General features: G+C 34.8%; 1 protein-coding gene across 13 annotated transcripts in view; it reads right to left on the bottom strand.

The window, feature by feature from the left end:
• Window positions 1–22864, bottom strand: part of RYR2 (ryanodine receptor 2) — a 406035-nt gene that overhangs the window by 110599 nt on the left and 272572 nt on the right. For all 13 annotated transcript variants that reach the window (XR_011808125.1, XM_027453781.3, XM_072035589.1 and 10 more), the window contains 19 exons: window positions 22650–22809; window positions 22289–22375; window positions 21329–21555; window positions 19555–20356; window positions 18772–18972; window positions 18543–18648; window positions 16064–16207; window positions 13004–13277; window positions 9825–9939; window positions 9111–9243; window positions 7840–7943; window positions 6861–6996; window positions 6005–6191; window positions 5422–5527; window positions 3964–4084; window positions 3119–3288; window positions 1886–2106; window positions 1318–1408; window positions 392–532 (listed from right to left, as the gene is read on the bottom strand). Coding sequence is in view for 12 of the 13 variants with exons in the window: in XM_027453781.3 (XP_027309582.2) it covers window positions 392–532; window positions 1318–1408; window positions 1886–2106; window positions 3119–3288; window positions 3964–4084; window positions 5422–5527; window positions 6005–6191; window positions 6861–6996; window positions 7840–7943; window positions 9111–9243; window positions 9825–9939; window positions 13004–13277; window positions 16064–16207; window positions 18543–18648; window positions 18772–18972; window positions 19555–20356; window positions 21329–21555; window positions 22289–22375; window positions 22650–22809 (3526 nt within the window). In the remaining variant the exon portion in view is untranslated. The remainder of the gene's footprint in view (window positions 1–391; window positions 533–1317; window positions 1409–1885; window positions 2107–3118; window positions 3289–3963; window positions 4085–5421; window positions 5528–6004; window positions 6192–6860; window positions 6997–7839; window positions 7944–9110; window positions 9244–9824; window positions 9940–13003; window positions 13278–16063; window positions 16208–18542; window positions 18649–18771; window positions 18973–19554; window positions 20357–21328; window positions 21556–22288; window positions 22376–22649; window positions 22810–22864) is intronic.

The following is a 22864-nucleotide window of genomic DNA, read 5'->3' as shown; positions in this document are numbered from 1 at the left end:
GGAGATGAGTGGCTGGAGAGCAGTCCTGGTTTTTACCTCACAAACTATACTTCCTTAAATCTCCATCTTTCAGCTATGTGCAGATGCTTGAATTTGCCTGTAGGTCTCTGAAATGTAGTTGACCTGTACAGATATACTTCAAGGTTACTTCATTATAAACATATATATATATATATATTTAAAGAGCAGACAGAAAGGTATATCTATGTTTAAGCTGAAGATAGAACAGGAAGATTTAAACTAGAAGTCTTCAATTTACTGAAGCCTGTATTTTTCTTTTAAGGTAGATAACACGGGGTTGATATAAGCTAGGTAAAAGTAACAGATTACAAAAAAAGAAGTTGCGCAATAAAGCTCTTGTTAGCAGTAGACGGATAGTAATATGAATTACCTTTTGAGACAAAGCATCAAAAATACCCCAGAACAACTTCCTGGATAAATGAAGTTCTTCTTCTGAGGCAGCACCAAAATTACCCCATCCACCTGGCAAACAATAATACTTCCAGCATCTTTCATAATGATTCGTCAGCAACTAAAACAGAAGATATTTCAAAAGCAAATAAAATACAACTGCTGAGGTTCTTCCGTTCTGGCAGTCAACCTATACAGGCACTTCCAGAACAATTTCTAACTTTTATAAAGAAGGCATATTATGTGTTTATTCTTTAAACTGTTGGTGGATATACCCACAGTACAAGCAGTTTTTACTTTTTAACAATACAAAAAACATGTGACAGAGGATCATTTTTCCCAACACCACCAGAACCCTGACAGCTCAGATGAAGACAAGAAGTCACTTCCATCAGTATGCTGCTATTCCAAACACTGCTGTGGGTTGGGTAAGATAACAGAATCATGATTTACACTAGTTCCCAATTACTCTTTACGTGTCTGGAAGCTATTCAACAGTAACCACCAGTGAGACCCATCTCTTCTCTGAGCTGTGAAATGTGCAATCAACCTACCCTCCTGTCTTCTATTACAATTGGCAGCAAGCTTTATTCCCTACCTTTCTTTCATTACAGACATACTTATTCTTACATTGTTAAAAAACTACAGATTATCAGGGGGTCAAATGAAAAAAACATTATGAAAAAAAAAATATGAAAAAAACATTAGACACAGACTTCATAATTCTACATGGATGGATGCAAATTAAACTGATTTCCTGCCAAAAGAGGTAGTTTCTCTCTACCTCTTAGATTATTGCAGAGTGGAAGCAAGGTAACAAAGAAGACAGAGAATATTCTCCATGGAAGTATTTTCTGTTGTATTTTGTTACAAGGAATGTTACTGAAGATTAAAATGGCTATTTACCTTGAGAGGCATCTTTGCATGTTCGTTTAATAGGGGAACATCAAATACCAATCTTCTCAGCAAATGCTGCATCATGGAAGGCCTCAGTTGCCTAAAACAGATAGATGATTTCAATATGGTGTACCACCATAGTTGCATGTAAATAATTAATAAATACATTAATGTAACCTGTCATTTCTACACCATTAAAATTCTTCAGATTCATAGAATCATTCAGGTTTGAAAAGATCTCTAAGATCATCTAGTCCAACCTTTAATATAATTCTTGAAGAGCTCCAGGGATGGTGACTCAATCACTTCCCTGGACAGCCCAAGTAATAAACAAAATTCATTAAGTAATTGTTTTAATTTTTTTAAAAATCTCAGTAATAGCAAAATAACCAAAGACATATAAGCAATTAATAAAGTAGCAAATTGAATACAACCATTGTACTTAAAATGTCTCAAACATGGTTCAGCAAAAATTCTTAATTATGCTATTGATGGCACAGTTCTGCATTTTGTACTATAATTATCATAGGTCACTTTATCTTTTCACATTCCTGTACAGCCAAGAGTATTTTCTTACCCACAAATAGACAGTAAACACTCTTCAATAGAATCTCGCTGAGCTTTGGTAAGAGAGCAGCCCTTTGATAGTCTGTACACCGTATGTAATAAGGAATCAATGAGGGAAGCATGGTGCTCTGTGCCAGCAAAAAGAGGAGCACATCTGGTCAACAGAGGCAAAACTGCTGTGCAAAGGTATCGATTCAGAGCCAAAGCCATATCCGTAGCACTTAAGGCAGCCTACAAATTAAAGGAGACAAAAATTATATTTGTCTTGTCAGTATTGTTACAAAATAAATATTTTTTTTCTTTTGTAGCAGTTAAAGAGGGAATTTTTCAGAGCACACAAATGCAGATTTGAAACCTACTGGATGCTGAATGCCTAGTTTCCTTTTCTGCTTCTGTAGTCTTCTCGCATATGGCACTTTTTGTTGTTGTATGAATGACAACATGACAAAAATCATAAAGTTTGACACTAAATGTAGTCTCTCAAAAACAACAGTTTTCAAAATTATATTAAAGAATGTCAAAGTTCTTTAACAAAACACTCTGAAATCAGGCAGTGATACCAGTGTAGTTTGCATTAGCAAAGTTCAGTATGCTGCCATGTTAAAATCAAGCCCAAGTTCAAAGTGCAATAAATCCTCACCCACTCTTTCTTAAATAAAAACATAACTATTAAAAAAAAAGTTTATATAGAAAGTGAGATAGAGAAATCAAAATTCATGTCGTAGCCCTCATATAAGCTCTCTAAGTCTGATCTTTCTGGACTAAGCCAACTAAGAAAAATTAGATGGAAAGAAGGCTAACAGGAAAAAAAAAAAAAAAAGCAATTTTTAGAATGCATTAAAATAAAAATTAAGGAATTTTATGAAAAACGAAGTGGGTGCTCCTAACAATTTCGTGGAGATGAACACTTTCTCTAAATCTCTGGGAAGAGGCTCTCAGTTACATATTTCATTGGCAGCTAATCTGATTTTCATTCCACAGCAAAAGCTCGGAAGGTCTCCTGGGAAAAGACAATGGATCTTTTATGGATATGGTTATCAAAGGGGACTCTTTATGAAGTAAGCATCATGCTGAAGAATCCCTCTTCATTTATCTTCAAATATTCTTGAAGCTACGAAGTAACAGAGAGCTCAGCCAGCATTTGAAAAATGCAGAGGACAACAGGAAAACATTTATTTATTTTTTTCATGAGGAGCAAAAAATGCTTCAGTGTTAATGCAAATAATAAAAGACAAACTCTTACTGTATCTAAAGAAGCAGCAGCACGGAGATCTGGCAGAAAGCCAACTTCAAGAAGGTGAAGAAGGAAATCCTGATCCTCAATTCCATAGACCCTGTCAAGGAACAAAACCATGGCTGCCTTGTGATCTGGGCAAAACCCCGCAGACATGTCAGGTTCCACCACAGTTCCATCTAAAAGATAAAAATAAAACTTCAATGACAAGGATCATCCTTCACCAGCAGATCAGGCAGCCACACTACTTCTTGTCAGATGTTTTAGTCTGTTATATGCAACCATCTTCCCCATGATTTTATTACAGAAAAGCAACATATTTATAGTTAACTGAAAAAGAGTTCATAAGGCAAATTCTACCCTGATAGATCCCAAAGTCCCTAGATCCCAAAGACCCCAAATTCCCATAGCTCCCACTACTGCAATGAATTCTGTGTAGGCAGAATTCTATGTATGCCACACCTATAACTTCACCATAGTTGCTGAAGAACAACTCTAGTGTCTTAGTAAGATCTGCTAGAAACAATTAATAGTGTTAGAACACCAAAAGCAAGGATTCCAGTATTAAGAAAAGAGAATGTTTTTCTTTTTTAATATTTTATAGGGAGAACAAAAAAAAAAAAAAAGAATGCATTTGCAGATTTCTTCTTAAAGTTTTGACAGATTTTAATAAAATTATATGAATGTGATTTACATCAGTGAATATAAGTGTACACAGAATTATAATGTATATAATAAATGTTTTAATTTCTAGAACATTTTGAAATATTGGGAGAAGTATATTTATGAATATATGGTCAAATTACAGAACATAACAATACAGTGGGAAAAAAACAGTACAATAACCATTTTACCTTTAGCTATGGTCGGCATGTGGAAAGGAATACTAATTACGCCCACCAAATCTTCTAGTGGAATCAAAGACCTTAGAATTGACCTGATTCTAATGGCTTCCCCTTTACCAGCATGGATCAACTAAGGAAAAAAATAAATAAAACATTACACAGGTCTTCTCTTTACCTTGTGTGTTCACATTCAGGAAACTTTGCAAAACATAGATACACAAGAATAACTGCTCTCAAACTCACATTATATTTGGTAACATAAATTTCATATAATCTATTTATTTGCTGTGTTCTGGATGCAAATATGCAAAGTCTAGAAATTCAGAGGTTTTGTTTCTAAATAATATTAAGCCCATTTTCAGAATAAAACGTTAGGTAAAATAGCTAAACAAAGCTTTACATGTAGAAAAAAGGAAACGGGAAGAGGCAGGGGAGGGAAAGAGATAAGATGGGGAAGGGAGGGGAGGGAAGGGGAGGGGAGGAATAGACTGAGATGAAAAAAGCTTTTTTTCATTCCTGGTTGAACAACGACACTTTCAACTACCCCGTTTTGTTTTTTTCTAAAAAGGCAGTGAGTCAGATAGAAAACAAGATGATGCTTTTATTCAAATTAAACACTTACTCGTACATTGAACTTTATGTATGGCTAGCTCTGTCAAGTTATCCATCTCTGCATGAATCTTGTGCTGATCTGTACTGATTAACATTAATTAGGGGCGATTTTGAAGTGAAGTAAGAAACTGTGAATAAGTAAGCGTAATTTTTGAAGAACAGGAAGGTATTGTGATTTTTAAACTGAACAAATATTTTCAAATATTATTAGCTCTTAGGAGATAAGTGGTAAGTGCTCGTTTTTTTATAGGGTCTAACTCTGGGTATCTAATACCTAAACCAGTGACATGTTACCTTTCTTTGAGCAGGTTTATCAATATGAATGAAGCTTATGAAATATTGACGTGAATATCCATGGACAACACTTATTCTTATGTTTTAAAAGAATTTCCTATAATATTTACACATTAATATGAAATTTAAACAGTCTCTAAATAAGTATACAAATAAAGTATTTTTTTTTAAACCATGTTTTTTTTTAAAACCATGTTTTTAAAAAACATTCTCTACACCATCGCAATAAACAGTAAAATTTGAGAAGTTTAATTGACACAATATCACAATGGACAATCAAATAATATTTGTAAAAGAATATTGTTAAAAACCAAATTGCCACAGGAAACAGTAATAAGAAAAGGAATGGAGTAACTCCTTTGAAAAACACAACTGAAGAGCTCACAGAAATTCTTGGAAATTAGCAAATGAACACATCATGTACATTGTGATACTACATAGTCCCAATACTGCTTTAATACCCAGTAACATATGTTACTGTGAAAAAGCCAAACAGCAGAACACCAAACAATCAGAAAGACTATGGCTTTACTTTCCAATACATGAAGATGTAAAACTTACATGCATTTCAGGGGCACAACGTCCTAAGAGATCAATCAAAGCAGCATAAAAGGTCATGATTGCATTTCCCATGTGAATAGTGTCATCTTCTTGTTCTTCCATTTCACTGTAATTTGTTAATTGTTAAAACATTTAAAAGACAAATGAAATAGAAAACAGTGTTTACATCAGCAAAAAAGGATAAACTGCTCATAGCTTACACATGGTGGCTTCATCATAACCAAAGGACTTTTGACAGACTAACACAGAGTAAAATCTGTCCCTAAGAGACTGCATTGTTACATGACATGACATCTACATTGTTACAATTTATCTGTCTCATTTTGAATCAGAGGACTGAAACTGAATGGACTAAGAACAAACAGAATTCTAAAGAGGATTTAATATCTAGAGAAAGTCACATAAATCGAAAGCACGGGGACAAAACTATTTGGCAGAAGACCAATCTCTATCTACCCTCCACAGAATCCTTTGAAAAATCTAGTTGATAATTTATATGTTAAAATAAACAAGTAATTTCATGACTAGGATCATGAAACATAAATAAAAATGATGCTAATGCAAGCAATTATACTGCACCTACAGAGTTTTACTAGATCCATTACTTGGCGAAGGTCCATCTCTTGTTGGATCTTCTGATATTTTTATTGCTTCCTCCATGGCAGCAAGTAGACCATTGCCTCCTTCTCCTCTTAGAGCTGGACCAAAACATTCTGGTCGACGAATAAGCAGTCTGACAACAACATTAGCATTCTCCTCCACACTCTCTCCTATCACAAAGAACAAATATCAAGATTTAAGTTTATGTCAAACTGAAACATCATCAGAAAAAGTTACACTAAACTGCAGAGTGTATGTATAAGCAGATAGTTTTTTAATTCCTAACCTGTTTAAATATCACAACAAAATTGTGTAAACACATAAACATATCCCTCTAGTTATTACTGTAATAAAAGTTATGAAATAGAATATGTGATTTAATTAAAAATTATGAAACACAACTGATTTGTATTTAAAAAATCATATTCAAGTGGGAGTACTAATGAGGAGACCGCCATAGCTGCTAAATAAAACCTGGACTGCCTAAACCTTAATCAAATGGGTCTTTGGCTCTATATCTAGCATGAGTTTTACCTTAAAAAGATTTAGGAGTCTTTGCTCCACTTCCAAAAGTAGAATCTCAAAGGAGATGTGGCCATTTCAATGATTAAAGATGGATGGAAAAAGAGGGCATAGGCTCCTAGGAGCCTATATGATGTATGAAATAGGCATCTAAATTATTATGTGTATTGCGTAATTCTGCTCTTTCTACTAACTGTTCTGTAAATCTATGGTATCCTATCAGGTTTGCTTGTAACAGTGTTTTAAATGTCCAATTTAATGCTGGTATTTATTCAAACACTAGAGAAAGTTAAAAACCTGAGAAGCTTCTACACTACCATTGCAGAATACAGCAAAACGAAGAAAATCCAAATATCGCTCTCCTTCAACTGGATTCCATCCAATGTCTGGATAGCCTTTAGAAATCAGCAAAGGGCAACTCTGCAATCCACAACCAGCCAAGTAGCGAACCACCTATCAAGCAAGATAAGATTAAAAAAAAAAGATGCTTACTATGAAAAACAAGAGAAGTGAAGTTTCAAAGGGAAGCCTCCACATATATTGTCTTGGATTTGGCTTCCACATTCTATTATCCCTGACATAACCAAATCAAATTTTAGGTAAATCAAACTCACCTGCACTGGTACAAGAGATCCCAGTTGCAAGATCTAGCATTTGCTCTTGCTGAATTTTGTGAGGCTAGAGTATGATTCTACTCCTGTTTCTCCAGCTTTTTCAAGTTCCTTTGAACATGTGTTCAGGAGGGCACAAAGATGCGCCCTCCAGCACACTGACAGTTCCTCACAATTTACTGACAACACACTCCATCCCATCATCCAAGTCATAAAGGAAAACATTAAACAGTACCCAGTGGCACTGCATGAGAATGCAATAATTGTGAAGAATTTGTGTTGATTTAATGTGGTGAAGGGATGACAGGTGAAGCATTTCTAAATTGTCCTCCTTTGTTTGTGCTGTGACATGATTTTGGTGTGGAGAACTCTTCTTGTTGATGTATGTAAACTTTGTGAAGGTGATGCGATAAATGTATTTTAATGTATTTTTTATAATAATTTGATTATTTATATAGTTGCATATTAAAAATAAGGCAGTGTAACTGTGCTATATTATACTTACATATATATCAGATATGTATATCAGATTCTGATAGTCTAAACTTTGGGGTTTAAAATTCCCATGCAGTTCTTATCTTGAATCTTCATTATTCCGTTCTACTTCTTGTGAGCCTGAACAAGACAAATCTTCCCCCTTTCTAGATGGTGTATTAAAAATATGCTTGATAAAATAGCTACAAACCTTCTCCAAATCAGGCTCCCTTAAAGCTAGTGCAAGTTCATTGTTATCCATCACAGATGCTGCTGCAACATCTAAAGGAGTTGATCCTCTCATAGAAGGAGAAGCTGTTAAAATAAAATTTAGTTTCAATAATAAATTAATAAAAAATAACAATTTTATAGCAAGTACAATAATAAAAATATTTGGATGTTTTAATTATTTAAATTTGTTTAAAATTATTAGTTTTACTAAATTAATGATTTAATAAAAATATTTTTACCACTCAGTTCATAATTATCATGAAATTTGTCTTTAATAGGAAATAAAAACACAATTTAGAAGTTTAGGCTAGAAACAACCTGTCTAACACATTCCTATTCTCATCACATACCTTGTTTTAATATCTCATTCTTTACAATATTCTTCACTGAGACAAATTTGCTTTCAGTTAAGGGGATTTTTTTAATGTCCAGAAGAATGGCATTTTATCAAATGTACTGAAATAGGAAATAACTTTCATTTTAAAAGATTAGATCATGAGTTGCTTATTTCTTTTAAAATGGCAGTCAATACAGCAACTGAAAAAGCAAAGATTTTCATACTAACACTCCAAATACATTTTACTTGGGCAGTTTCTCTCCAAAATGATTTTTGGTTTATGCTCCTGTCCCATATCTGTACATTAATAAGGACATTTTGATAATAATAATAATAAACCACTATGATGATTATATAAAATATATATTCTGAAATAAAACTACTATATATATATAGTAACACACCAGACTACCTAACATTTTAAGAAAATTAAGAAAGGTTCATATCTGGGCATCTGGGCATATATTCAAGAAAATGAGCTCTGTATACCGAATGGTCTACAGAAGAAAACAGTGGAGCAAGTCTCAGCAGTGAGAAAGAAGCCATAATAAAAGGCTGCCAACACTGATCTATCTCTGTATCTACCTCTGCATCAAAATCACGATTTTATTCTGTTTCACAAATAGTTAAACTACAAAAAAATTCTCCCTTAATGTACACGCATACACCACAAAGTGTATACTAAATTACTTCAATTTAATGCTACTGCTATGATTTTGTCTGGAGTTAGCAATAGAGTTAATGATTTTATTTTTTTTTCACTGGGTAAAGCAGAAACTTCAAGACAAGAGCACGGAGGTATGAAGAAAAAACAACTAGGGAGGGATTAGGGGGAAAAGAAAGAGGGAAAAATGCAGAAAAATTTAAGACTTCGTTTTTTGTTTAGAGTCTCATAAGCCACATACATTACTTACCAAGGCCAACACTGCTATTTTCCAACAAATAGCTAAGATGATCAAACATAGCTTTTTGATTCTGCCTGCTGATGCGGCAAAAATAACACAGGAAACGACAGCAATTTGCCACCATTTTGGGGAAAGTGATTTCCTAAAAAGCAAATAAAAGCAAACTAAAGCTCAGGTTTAACAGGCTTAAAACTTGCAAAAAAAAATAATAAATCTGTAACAGCTGTTTAACATACTAATATTTAAACATCATATTCATTGCATCTCGGTATCTGTTAGGTTTCACTCTGAATTCAACGGGGCTTTCTCAGCAAGTACATAGCTCCTTAAGTTCCACATATTAAATTATAAGCTTGAAAACAAGAGCTGGGTTCACCCATAAATTCTAGATTCAAACATGAATGAATGTGAATATTCAGATTTGCAGTGTGATACTGCATCCATTTTTGTTTCTAAAAAATCCTAAAAATCCCTTTAAAATCCAATAAGCATATGAAGCGTTATTTGGATTTTTTTTTTTTCTTAATAACATCTGGAATTATAATGCTAATTCTATCTTCTTCTGGAATGGAAAAATGGATTCTTCTAAAAAATTAATCAAATTCATAAATTAGTAAATGGTTGTGGTCTCTGTACCTCCAATGACTGCTCAGCACCTTACAGGATAAAGCTTTGAAAAGCTATATTTTATTTTTTCAGTCTTCTTACAGTAAATTGCTTTACCTTGGATTCTCCTCCACCAAGCACATTTACCATCACTTCCATGACAGTCTCATGCATGCCTAAAGCTCTCATGAGATTTGGATGTTGGTAAAATACTTTGTTATTCATGATGTCTCTAGAGGAAAGCAATAAATAAATAAATAAATAAAATTGATTACAGTTTTATGACCAGTTTACCCATTATCTTATTTGCAAAGCTGATTTGCTGTGTAATTCTTCACCACCTAAGTGATTGATCATCATACCATGTGAAGAATTACATTGGGACCTTCTCTATGCTGAGTCTCTCTTGATATCACCCTGCTTAACCTCCCTGTCCCTCCCCTTCTCCACCCATTACAGCTGTTTTGCTTTTTTTATGGACATCACAGAAGACCCTGACCTTTCTTTTCCCATATTAAAGCCCTAACAAGACAATAACTAAGCAGAGTATGATGATCTTGTAACTTTATTCCAAATCTAAAAATATTTGATTTTGCTTTTGTCAGAAAAACTGCTGCATTAGGTTAAATTTCAATTCAACTAATCAATATTTTCTGAAAAAACATTCTTTACCAAATATTTTCAGCCTTGTGATATTTGACATCTGCTGTCAAGACCAAGAAAAAGTTATTGTAGAGGTGAGTATGTAGATCCAGCTACTGTCATCAGAAACTTTAGTTACATAAATGTTAACTTTAGTTCATGAGTTACAGCTCAGAAGGACACACTCTTCTACATATTTCAGCTGATTAGATTTGCATACTTGAAAGCCACTCCTGAGGATTAAAATGTCCTATTTTATACAGATGTGATATGTCCAATAAAAATGTGTATTTTAAAAAGTAATTACATTTCTAACAACTGTAGCTAGTCATGAAATCGCATGCAACCCAGGAAAAAATGTGAAAACAATCAAGTCATGGGAGAAAAGGGCTAGCAAGTCACTACAGGAAATACTGTTGTCAACTGTTCAAATTTCACTGTATGTTTTTTTATGACGTAAACCTTCTGCAATTAGGGAAACTTCAGCTTTATAAAAGATGTGAAGAGGACCAATTCATCATTGTATAAGCTACAAATCTACAACAATCAGTAGCACAACAGAATGTATACAGTACATCTGATGTAGCTGACAATATCAGTGTCTGATACCCAGTAACCCAGAAAGATTAACTGCTCATTTTCCCCAAAGCCTCCAACTACCAAAGATGATAAAGGATGTGCCCTGCCTCCAAAAGCTACCCATGACACATAATCCTTCCTGCAATCACCACATGCTATAGAAAATGACTTCAATGGTGACATTCTGCCAAGTCATCCTAAATTCTTATTTGCCTCCTTCTGTCATAGGAATAACAAAGTACAGAAAGTCAAAATATCAACCTCAGGGGCTGGCCAGCAATACTACACTATTTTGGAAAGCACATCCACTTTCAGTGTTCTGTGTAACTGCTGACTGCATTATGAAATGTCACACTTCCAGAAAAACTCTTAACAGCATTTCTGAGGAAACTGAGTTTTTAAGCAGGAACAAGTGAATCTTCCATTTCTCAGCTGTAAGAAAGGAATGCTTTCCACCCACAGTAAAAAAAATGGCATTTCTAAATAGGTGCTGGAGCCCAGGTTAGTCTATAAAAGACACAAATGGCACAGCTGGGGAACCTACAAGATAAACAAGACTATGATAGAAGCTATCAAGAAGGGTGTCAAGAACAGGCAGCAAGAACACTTGCTTAACAGAAAATACCTCTTTTTTCCTTACACCAGATTTTCACATATCACTAGATTGTTACCATTAAATCAGCCTGACTCACAAAGTCTTATCTTTTAACTCATAGCATAAAATTATGCGGGAAAAAAAATGCTAACAAAAAGAAAGCAGAACATGAAATAAAAAACACTCTAAGTTTGGTTCCCCACCCCCTGCCCCAGGCACAACAATGCCAGAATTTAGTAATTACTCACTCATTTTAGTCTTAGCTTAAATGAAACATAACACAAATTTAAAATATGAAGGTGAATATAGAAATAACATTGTTTTCTGTCTGTTGACAGGTGACTTTCCCCTTCGCTAAAGCCTTAGTGTGAGTACACTGAATATTATAACAGCCATGAAAAATTTATTGAATCTGCTGGCAAGCTATGAAGTAGAAAAAAAAAATAAAGAAAAAATACATTTTGCACAACAAAAGCTTCTCTTCCTGCATCCCTGGCATTCCTCATGTAATGCTAGCTCTTGTCATCACTATTGTTGATTGAGGATTTCTAAAACATCATAGCTGGTGTTTACTCTCACCAGATATCTCTCAGATGATAACATTCCTTTAAAAAAAAAAAAAAGTCCTCTTTGCTTCTAGAGCTGATCATAATTTCTTTACACCATTTTCTCCAACCGCACCTTTTATTATGCTATATTCTAGTCATATAATTAATGAAAGTAAAACTGGATGAACTACTTGATAGTTCAACGAGTACTGGTTACATTCAGCGCAACTGAAAGATGGCGTATGTGCAGACACATGTTTATAAAACTCATTTGCTGACAGCTAGAAGGGTTTGTATGTGTCAACAGCTGCCAGTTCCTGTATTCATATAAAAATGGACAGCAGCGTTGACAGAAATCTTTACAGCAAAAGTATTTAAAACTTGGCAACAAAATATATTTTTGTAGTATCTTTTAACTTTACATACAGACCTGAAGTTATAGCATGAAGCTGTGTTAGGGGAGGTTGAGGTTGGATATTAGGAAAAGGTTCTTCACTGAGAGGGTGGTTGGGCACTGGAACAGGCTCTCAAGGGAAGTGGTCACAGCCTCGAGCCTGCTGGATTTCAAGTGTTTGGACAACACTCTGACAACACTCTCAGCATCTGGTTTGATTTTGGGGTGGTTCTGTGTGTAGCCAGGAGTCAGACTTGATGATTCTTGTGGGTCCCTCCCAACTTGGGATACTCTGGGTCTATGTTTACAACTTTTCTCACAAGAAAAGCGTACAGATGTCACTTGCAACTCTCCAAAACCGGTTCATATAATGCTACAAATGCATACAATGCTTACAACTGAAGATACTATACAACTAATGCCAATGTCTGCATTTACACCCATATAGACTATTCACATTCAAACTTCATGCACAATTTTGATGATAACCATACAACAAATAACAAAAAATATCTGCACGTTCAGAGATGTTATTTACCCTAATCCACGAATCATAAGTTTCTCTTCCTCTTTTCCCATCCTGACACTGAGCAAGGAACGTATTTGGCCGAGGGATGCCAGAAGATTGATTGTGTCTTCCACAGACACACTATTTATAGTATAGGTCTTTGGCAGGGCTCGAACCAAGCCACCAATACCATCATACTGGCGATGAAGCAGTACAAACATGGCCCTGACTAACTCTGGGTCTTCTATTACTGATTCCTGGGCCCAGCGCACCATTGTGTCTGAAATCAACTGTTGAAGAGTAGCTGTGAAGAAAATACAGAAATCACACAATTACCATTAATTACTCATATCTCCGCCAGTAGTTCCTCAGAATGCATTATGCAACATGCACTGTAATGAAATCAGTTCTCAAGCACTTTTTCTTTAGTGTTTCTTTAGCAGACTGTCAAAGCAAAGCATAATCAGACACATAATCAGACATATAATCAGTATAATAAAAGCAGATACATCTCAAAACCAAAAGCCTACATTTAAAATTAAAATACAGGAAATAAATCTAATATCATAAAAACTATGAAGACATAGAAGATGCTCACAAACCAGACGGATTTATTTCTACATATTATTTTTAATATTTTTGCAGGAATTCAGCTCTCTGGGTTTTTCTTACATATTATGAAGTGAGGAAAAATGCGCTGTAGCATATATAAATGCTGTATTACTTATTTATGGGTCTAAGCTGTAATATTCCATTTTATACATTACAAAATTTGAAATAAAAATTGGAATAAATGGAATAATAAATGGAATAAATGGAATAATTCAATTTATTCAATTACCAAACAAAAAAGACCTTCACAAGAATTAAATGAGAAGACTCCAATCAAATAAATGTGAAATCAGTGTTTGCATAATTTGAACTTATATCTGATGTTCTGACTGGCAACAATTGCAAGGATTTGGGAAAGTTATGTACATTAAAACACAAAAAATGTGTAACGACAGTTAAGATTTGAAACCATGCTTTAGAAAAAGTACTCAAGAACTAACTGTACGCAAAGTATTTGATGAGGACAAGTGAATGCTGTTCTTTTTCCTGCCTGAGGGAACTTCAACTGAGGTTTGCAAGACCTTGCCATATCAATCTGGGACCCTCTCAAGATATCCTGGTAGTTATACATTACAAAATCCTGCCTTTTGTAATCATCTAACTCAATTTAATCAATTTATATCCATGTCAAGAAGATAATAAAGGAAGTTTGATAATTCCTGCTAAAGTTCAACAAACTTCGTGATAAATATTCTAGGGTTAAGATAGTTTATGCAGGGCAAACATCAAAAATATTTTCAAATTAGAAATTTATGTTTTGAGTGTAACACGATTTCGAAATAAACTAGGTGTAATTTCAATCTAAACTCAAACCATAGAAAAGTGAAAGTACTCAAAGAAAGATACTGACCAAGAAAGGACAGGAGTTTAAAGAAAAGACAGTATTTAACAAAGAAGCTTTTTGCTACAATGTAGTAATACCGAGTAAGGGGAAAACATAAAAAGGAGCACTGTATTTCATTATTGTTCTCCAAACACTGCACTATATATATATTTCCATTGTCATACCACATGGCGTTTTTTAGAACAGAAACAATTAAAAAATAAGTAAAAGGGTGAAATTTGTTTGGGCTGATACTTCACAAGGTACTAGGACTGAAACAAATAATAACAAAAAGGGACATGGTATTAAGTTTCATTTGTTCTTTGTGAAGAATCACATAAGCAGGCTGTTTTCTCCTGTTTTACTAAATGCAATATTATAACCCATTTGCCCATGGGTCTGGCTGTATCTTAGTTGCAATGTAGAACCCAAACAGTCTAGTCATCACTGTAATGACTTGTGCACTTAATGCCTCTGATGAGTACAGAACTAGTTCCATATAATACTGTCTTTCTACTAAGACAGAAAAGAGAAAAATAGGTTTTGTAGAGCTCTAAGCTTACTACAAGAAAAAAAAAAGAACTAAGATTCACCACCACATCCTGTATAAACCTAGCCTCTAATTATCTCTGTGATAATGAAATAGTTAAAATCTGCAATGCTAGAAAGCACATTTTTATGACAAAAATATTACTTCTTAACACTAAGCAAACACTAATAGCTGGCAGCTAACTGGTCTTCTAATTAAATATGCCACGACGAAAACCTTCTCATCCCATAATGTTAATCACTTACATTATGCAACCAAGTTAAAAGTTCAGCCTCCCTAGGAATTCTGCGTAGTCATTGAAGAAAGCCAAGTTTCTACCAAAGTCAGAACATATAAATTATATGTCCCAAAATTAGTTCCTGCTAGTAGGGTAGCCAAATATTCAACCAAAAAATCATTCCAGCTAGTAGCGTAGCAGCAGCAGAAATTAAGGCATATGAAAGTGCTACCATAATAAAGGCAACATAAATAAATAAATAAAACAGAATTGACAAGTAAAAAAAGTAAAATTCCATAATCTTTTGGTCCCAAATACAGAACTTGGATGGCACCAGTAATGATTCTTATCAAGATGGAAAGGAAGAAGGTTTCAGAAAAATGACAGAGCAACAATCACATTTGTGGATTTCAGGTTGAGTGGGAAGTCTTTCTCCTTGCAAATTAGGACCCAATTGTGCAGTCTTCTTTCAGCTGCCAACCTTCGTGCAAATACTGATTTGAAGCTGCTGCAGCTGGTTTTATGAGAAAATTCTCACAATCAGGACTTTGCTACAATTATTGTCTGCAATAACACCACAAAAAGCAAGAAATATTTTGTAAAAAATATGACTATAAAAAAGGATCAATTGTGAAAAAGACAGTAGAAGTTTTCCACCACATCCACTGGAGAAGCAAATCTGTCTATCAAAAAATCTTCCTATTGTAAAATGTCATTCCAGCTGAGCTTGTTTTAAGTCAGAGCTATAAATTTTAAAATGCACAGATGTTTTACTAAAAATCCACCTAGTTTGGGGTGAGAATATACAAACAACTTATTCCCCTGCTTTTTTGTTGTTGTTGCTATTCAGAATTAGGATACAATATACTGTGATTTAATATTACTTACAGGATGTCTTAGCATCATCATCAACTGGCTTCTCAGCTTGCTTCTTCTTCAGATATGTAACTTTTTCCATAAGGTATAGGAGGCGACCCCTAATGGTTAAATCACTGCTTCCATCCAAGGTTCCATCTTCATCTAGCTCAATTCCTGAAAATAATAATATATACTAAATAGTAAAAGACTAAAATTAAACAAGTTGCAGCCTTATTTTTTATCATGTATGAACAAACAAACCAAACTATATTGTTCTGCTCTATTCTATCTTTTTTATTCTACATTTAAAAAAAAAACTTGGTATGTAGTATGCTTAACCAGAAATCTGGGACAATTGCAGATCAGGTACACGTGCAAGGCAGGAAACTGCAGACAAAGGATCATGTAATCTTATTAACTTACTGTATAAATTGTGTAGTATGATACATAAAATACATAGGTAAATATATTCCTGTGCTCAGATCTCTCAGTATGGATGTTTCCATGCTAACGCTGATTACTTCATGACTTCACATGTTTCAGACATATGAAGCCCAGAACTATATATATAATGCCTACTGACACAGTAGAGCTCAAATGATAATAGCAAAGCATATAAGATTTTTAGGTAAAACATAACATAGAAGTGAAAGAACTAAAATTACAATAATTTGTAATGACCATCAGAAGAGATCAGCCACCTTCATAATACAGTGACTGTTCTGTTTCATGTGATGTACCTTATAGCAAGTTCTAAAAGTTCAAAGAAAACATGAGAGACTTTACAGAACCATTGTCTTGCTGACACTGAGTATGTGAAGGCTCTAGTCTCCCTGCTCAAAGCAGGTTCAACTAGATCAGGTTGCTCAGGACCACATTCATTCAGATCTTGAATATCTCCTAGGATGGAGGTTCCACAGCCTTTCTGGGTAACCTGTTCCTGAGTTCACATTACACTTACAGTAAAAAATAAAGGTAAAAAAAAAAAAAAAAAAAAAAAAACCTTCCGTTTACACAGAATTTTCTTATTCATGTCCGCTCTCTCTTCTGCTGTCACTGGATACCACTGCAAAAAGTTTGTCTCAGTCTTCTTTATTTCCCCTGCCCAATAGGTATTACATGGATTAATACAATCTCCTCCACGAGTCTTTTCCTTACATTAATCAACCCCAGCTCTCCCTTCTTCTCATTATGTGAAAGATACTCCAAAAATTTAACCGTCTTCGTGGCCCCTCACTGGACCTGCTCCAGCGTGCCTCTGAATCTCTTATACAGAGGAGCCCACCTGTTGGCTCTCTTTGCTGCAAGGGGCCTTCACTGCTACTCGTGTTTACCTTGTCCACCAGAATCTCCACGTCCTTTTCTGCAAAGCTGTTTTCCAGTTTGGCCATGTTTTCAACACACAGACTAATTAATTCTACTCAATTGTAATGTATCTTCTGAATATTATTTTTCTACTTGTATATTATGCAAATTACTAATTCTCCATAAAGAAAAGAAAAGAAACAGTGACAAAACTAGACCAAGTAATTCAAAAAGAGTAGAATGATGCTTCAAGACTAAACAAATATGGAAAAAATCAAGAGATAGATGAAGCCTCCTCTCCTTTCCAATGTTATTCCTAAATTCTTTAATTCATCTAAGTTTTTTGTCAACTGACAGTTTTCTTTGAATTTTCCATTTTTTTCCCCCTTTTTCATTTAAAATAAAGATACATAATTTAAAGCATCTTAATTCACCTTTATGAAGTTTGTGAATGATACCAAATTGGGATGGAGCAGAAAACACATTCCAGGGCAAGAAGCTCAGTGGTCTACAGGAATAAGCTGGCAGAAAACTCACGATGTTCAGCAAGGAAAAATACTAAATGTGACAGTAACATTTGTGTATGAAGTTGTTAAAAAGATTTGCAAAAGAACTCGGAGTGTCATGTTGGACAAAAAGCTTAGCATCAGTCAGCAGTGCGCTCTAGCAGCAAGGAGAGCTAAAAGTATCCTATATTTGCAGAAACAAAGGGAATTGATTATTCACCAGTACTCAGCATTCATGAGACAACATCCAGAATGGTACATGTAGGTTTGGGCTACCCAATACTAAAACACTTGAAAAACTGCAGGGCATCCAACAAAGGCCCATCAAGATGGCTAGTGGCTGGAACACTTGTTCTCTAAGGAGAAGAAGGAATTGGGCTTATTAGCCTGCAGAACAGAAGCTTTCTGGGGGACCTAACAAGAGCCTGTGAGAAAGACATCAGGAAAATGCAGCTATGCTTTTTTCTGAGGTGAACAAAATACAACAGTCAAACTTAGGCAGGGTTCTAAACAGACTTAAGGAAAAAAAAAAAAAAAAAAAAGGAAAAAAAAATCTTTTTTACTGCAAGCTGCATATTTTTATTTGACAGTGTAATCTCTAGACCATTTAGCTGCTTTTTATTTCCCTAAAATTATTTAGAAAGACAGCTTCTAATGCTAATGTAATTTAAGTAAAAATATTCAGTAACAGGACTTACCACAGTGTGTCATTAGGTCTTCATGGAAATCCAAGAGCTGGTCCCGAATTTCTTCAGGACAAGGACAATCATTTTTATCATCCTTAAAGTTCAGCAGCATGTTAATCTTAAAAGAGAGAACACATAGGAAAGACAAATGACACTGATCTCTAAAGGAAAAATCTTGAAACCAAAAGAACTCTGCCACATATCAAGCAAAACAAAATGGTCCATTGTAAGTTGTACCTACCTGCTCCTGAGGTGGTGATCGAAATTCCTTTGTTTTTCTAGCTGTCAAGGCAGCAGACATGTTCAAGGCCTGCATCACCTCATTGTACCGGAAGCGCTGATTCTCTTGAAGCTTGGCCACAAAATCATCTGAAAATGCCACAATGGCTTCTATCCGGTGTCGTACCTGGCAATCACACAGGTACTGGAGTAGATGACACATCTGAGGAACGAACAACACAAAAGTATGAAGAGTAGGCTAGCCAAGAAGACTCCTCTGCATATTAATGCAAATAAGGACAGACTCCTTACAGAAGCAGTCACTGCCAAATAAACTGAATGAAATCTTTAGTTTAGTCATTTTCATTTTTGTTCATATACCACAGCTTTCATTCATTGCAGTTTTCATTTAATAGATCTGAAGTGATCGGCAATACATCCTACACCAGGAAACTCTCTGCAAGATATTTATGTGCCCTGGACATATAAGACTCCAATAAAAATTATGAGACAATCGATTTATTCATTGCTTCTATGGAATTTCTTTTCTGTCTGGATCCACAAACATGAAAAAATTTCATTGAGAAAGTGATTCTATTTCATGAAACGGCTGTTTGATCATCATGAACAAGTTTATGTCATCAGAAATATACTAAATCTTGTTGTTTCCTCCAAGGAAATAACTTCGCTATTAAACCACCATCAGACCTCTGTATTCCTTGACAGGGAAATTACCAAGTGAAGAAAAAGGGATCAAATGGGAACAAATAAACGGGAGCAACCACTAACACAGCAATATTGTTACCTGTAGTTTAACAGGTTCAGGAAGTTTCATCTGAAGCAGTCCTTCCTTTGGCACCTGCTCCCCTCTGGTTTCTTCCTCTCCTTCTTCTGGCTTGAGCTCATCCGAACTCAGCTCCTTCTCTGAGAAATCACTTTCATCCTCCTGGCTCACAGCTTCTTTGAAAACCCTGGGCTCAATCAACTGCAAGATGTGTTTCAGATCCCCATTGTGGAAGATTCCCATAATTAGGAGAGTGTAAAAGAGCTTGATGAGAGGGACAAATAGAAATTCTGTAGAACCTCCAACTGGATCCCTGACATGGAGGCTGCCCTCCTGAACAGCTTCAGTTAGCATCTCTATTGTTTTGGCTTTTAGGATTTCAAGAGGGAATTCAGGACTGAACTGAAAGCATTCACTGCTAATGCTTACAAAACTTGGCGAGGAAAACTGCATTCTTGGTCTCAAGGAAGTGCTAAGTCCTATACCAGGAAGGCCATGTTTTTTGTTTTCATCAGGAAACAAGGTAATACTCTTGGTCTCATCTGTCATTGGAACAATAAATTCATTATTCATCATTAACCTGGCAGTTGCATAAGTATTGAGATGGATGTCAATAAGTAAGTCATAATATCCTGCACGTAATAATCCTGGCATATATTTATTCTCAATAGCATATAGGAGCTGAGATTCATCCACATGGCTACACATAGCATGGGCCACTCGGTTGTTCCCTAAAGCACAAACAGCTGAATATAATCGGAGGGTATGGTAGTGAAATTTCAGCAGTTCTTCTTGTTCCGTCAGCTCTAAAATATCAATCGTTCTGCAGAGAAAGAAAAAAAAATACAATAAATTGTTTATCAGTGCGAAAGCTTGCTTAAGAGAAGGAATTCAAAATTCTTCCTAAGGATAACATTGGCACAATATCATTTCTAGGAATGGACTTTTTCCACTTCTCAACTGTCATGTGAGAAACTGTTAACCTAAGAATCAAGGACCAAGAACACAGTTTAATCAGACAAATGTTCAAGTTGCTCCTGAAGTTCAACTTCATCTACATTAAACAGGGAAAGATCAAACTAAATTACTTAACAAAGAACAACTCTTCATACTACAAACAAGAATTTGGATAAGTGAAAATGATTGTTTTTAAACTAGTAAAAGTTGAGATATTTGTCATTTATTGTTTTTAGAATTGGGGTAGCAAAATGGAAACAGACTAACCAGTTAACCAGCAGAAGGTTAATTTGGGTGGGTTGCTTGTTTTTTTGTTTGTTTGGAGCTCTTTCCAAGCCTTTAAGTGATCTTAATTTCAGATTTAACATTGGACAAAATGCTGAGACATTTAAGTAACAAGGAAATCTCAAAGACACATTTTTCCGTTTAAATTTAGGAAAATTAAAGTGCTGGAATAATTAAATTGGTCACAAGTTTTTAAAAATATCAAAGAAAAACAGATCTTTGCCTACCTCGCAGATTATCTTTAATAATTTATAAACATACTTTACTTATTTTTTTTTTTATTCAAAACCTACATGTACTGTTACAGAGTTTGGAGAGAAACTAGGAGAGGGTGTAAACAAAATAAGAGGATGCAAATTTTAAAACACTGCAAAATAAAATTAGATTAAATTTTAGTATTAGCTAAACCAAAACATATTTCCTTTATTTACATGTGTTATAAATACAGAGATAAAACAGGACAGAGAAGGAGTTGGGCTTCTCTTACAAAAAAACTTTTATTATATAATCCCAATTTAGCCCTGATATACTTTTACACAAAAACAACATTAACCTGTTTTCTTCAGGAATGTGAAGGGCCATGAACTGCAAAGGATTCAGGCACTGTATCATCCAGCCTTGACGTTCACTGATCCGAGAGACATCAACCTTCAAGAAGTGGTTTGGCACTCTGCTCCAAAGCACATGAGTCAGAAACTGGACATGGAGACGTGGAGGACATTGAGACACTGGGTTTTTGTGTTCACTTTTGAATAATCCAGCAGACAATGGCATTACATTCTGGAGAATTCCAACAGAAGAGTCGATCAATTTCCACATCTTTACCAACCAAGGAATATACAATATGATATTTCTCAATAATTATATTTATCACACAGCACAGTACAACAGAAAATTTACGTAGTTTGTACAATCAACTGGTAACAATATTGGCAGATTAGCAGCAAGAGAGTATTTTCCACTTTTTTTTTTTTTTTTAAAAAAAAAAAAGCTAAATCTGAAACAGAAACTTGAAAGCAATGTATGTTCTTCTTGGATCAGAGACCTGAACCTGTCTCTTCTTTTACCTCTTTTGATTTGTAAGTCATCCATATTTCCAAAGCACAGAAGGTGATTACAGTTCAGTTTTACCAAGTTCATAGCTTAAGTGGATCTCAAAACTCTTTTAAGACCCTAACCTAATCTGCAGAGAGATTTGCCTTGCTGACCTGTGATTTCTTTTCATCATGAAGGATGAGATTCAGAAACTTCAATGGGACTTGTAATATCCTCTGTCAATGCTAATCCGTTACAGCACTTTTCATCCAATGTACTGTATTTTAAATACATAAATTAATAATAGAAATAGCAATAGTGCAAACACTTGGAATAAGGAAAATGGTCCAATACCAATAACACATTGTGTGCAAAAATTAGCAAATACATACATACATATATATATATATATATATATATATATATATATATGATACAACATAGTCCTAAACCTGCATAAAACACAACCATAATTTACCTTTATTCTACCCAATTCAAATTGGAAAACATTGGGGCTTGTAGCTTGAGCAAATACAGCAGGAAATAACTTCGTACTAGGTTCAACCTATATAAAAGAAGCAAAAATATTTATTCACTTAAGACAGCAAAACAGTATTACATTTAAAAAAATTAAAAAAAAAAAAAACTCTGTATAGAAAGCTAATAAGTGCAAGCCTCTGAATAACACTCCAGAAAATACAAATAGGAGAGGGAAATTACTATTTTAGCAGTGACAATTACTTTTTCTTCCAATCTTGTAACAAACTTTCTAATAAAACGCAATCCAAGGATTCAGTTTTCCTCCTTCCCATTGGAAGGCATCATCAAAGAATACTCACCTGATAGTACGTGCCCAGTTCCTTGCCATTAGCTGTGAAGGTCAGCAGGCCACTGGCAGCATCAATTAAGCAACCAATCTCCAGACCATTATTATTACGTCCTTGTCCAGGGCTCATGCTCTCTCCTGCACACACCATATAGCAGTTGCTGCGCTTTATACTGAATGTCAAAAGACAAATATATTTATGGATAGTGTGCAAACTTCATGTAGTGG

This window comes from Anas platyrhynchos, chromosome 3, assembly GCF_047663525.1.
Source record: "Anas platyrhynchos isolate ZD024472 breed Pekin duck chromosome 3, IASCAAS_PekinDuck_T2T, whole genome shotgun sequence".
NCBI classification, from domain to species: domain Eukaryota; kingdom Metazoa; phylum Chordata; class Aves; order Anseriformes; family Anatidae; genus Anas; species Anas platyrhynchos.
This window is presented reverse-complemented; position numbering and strand designations above follow the sequence as displayed.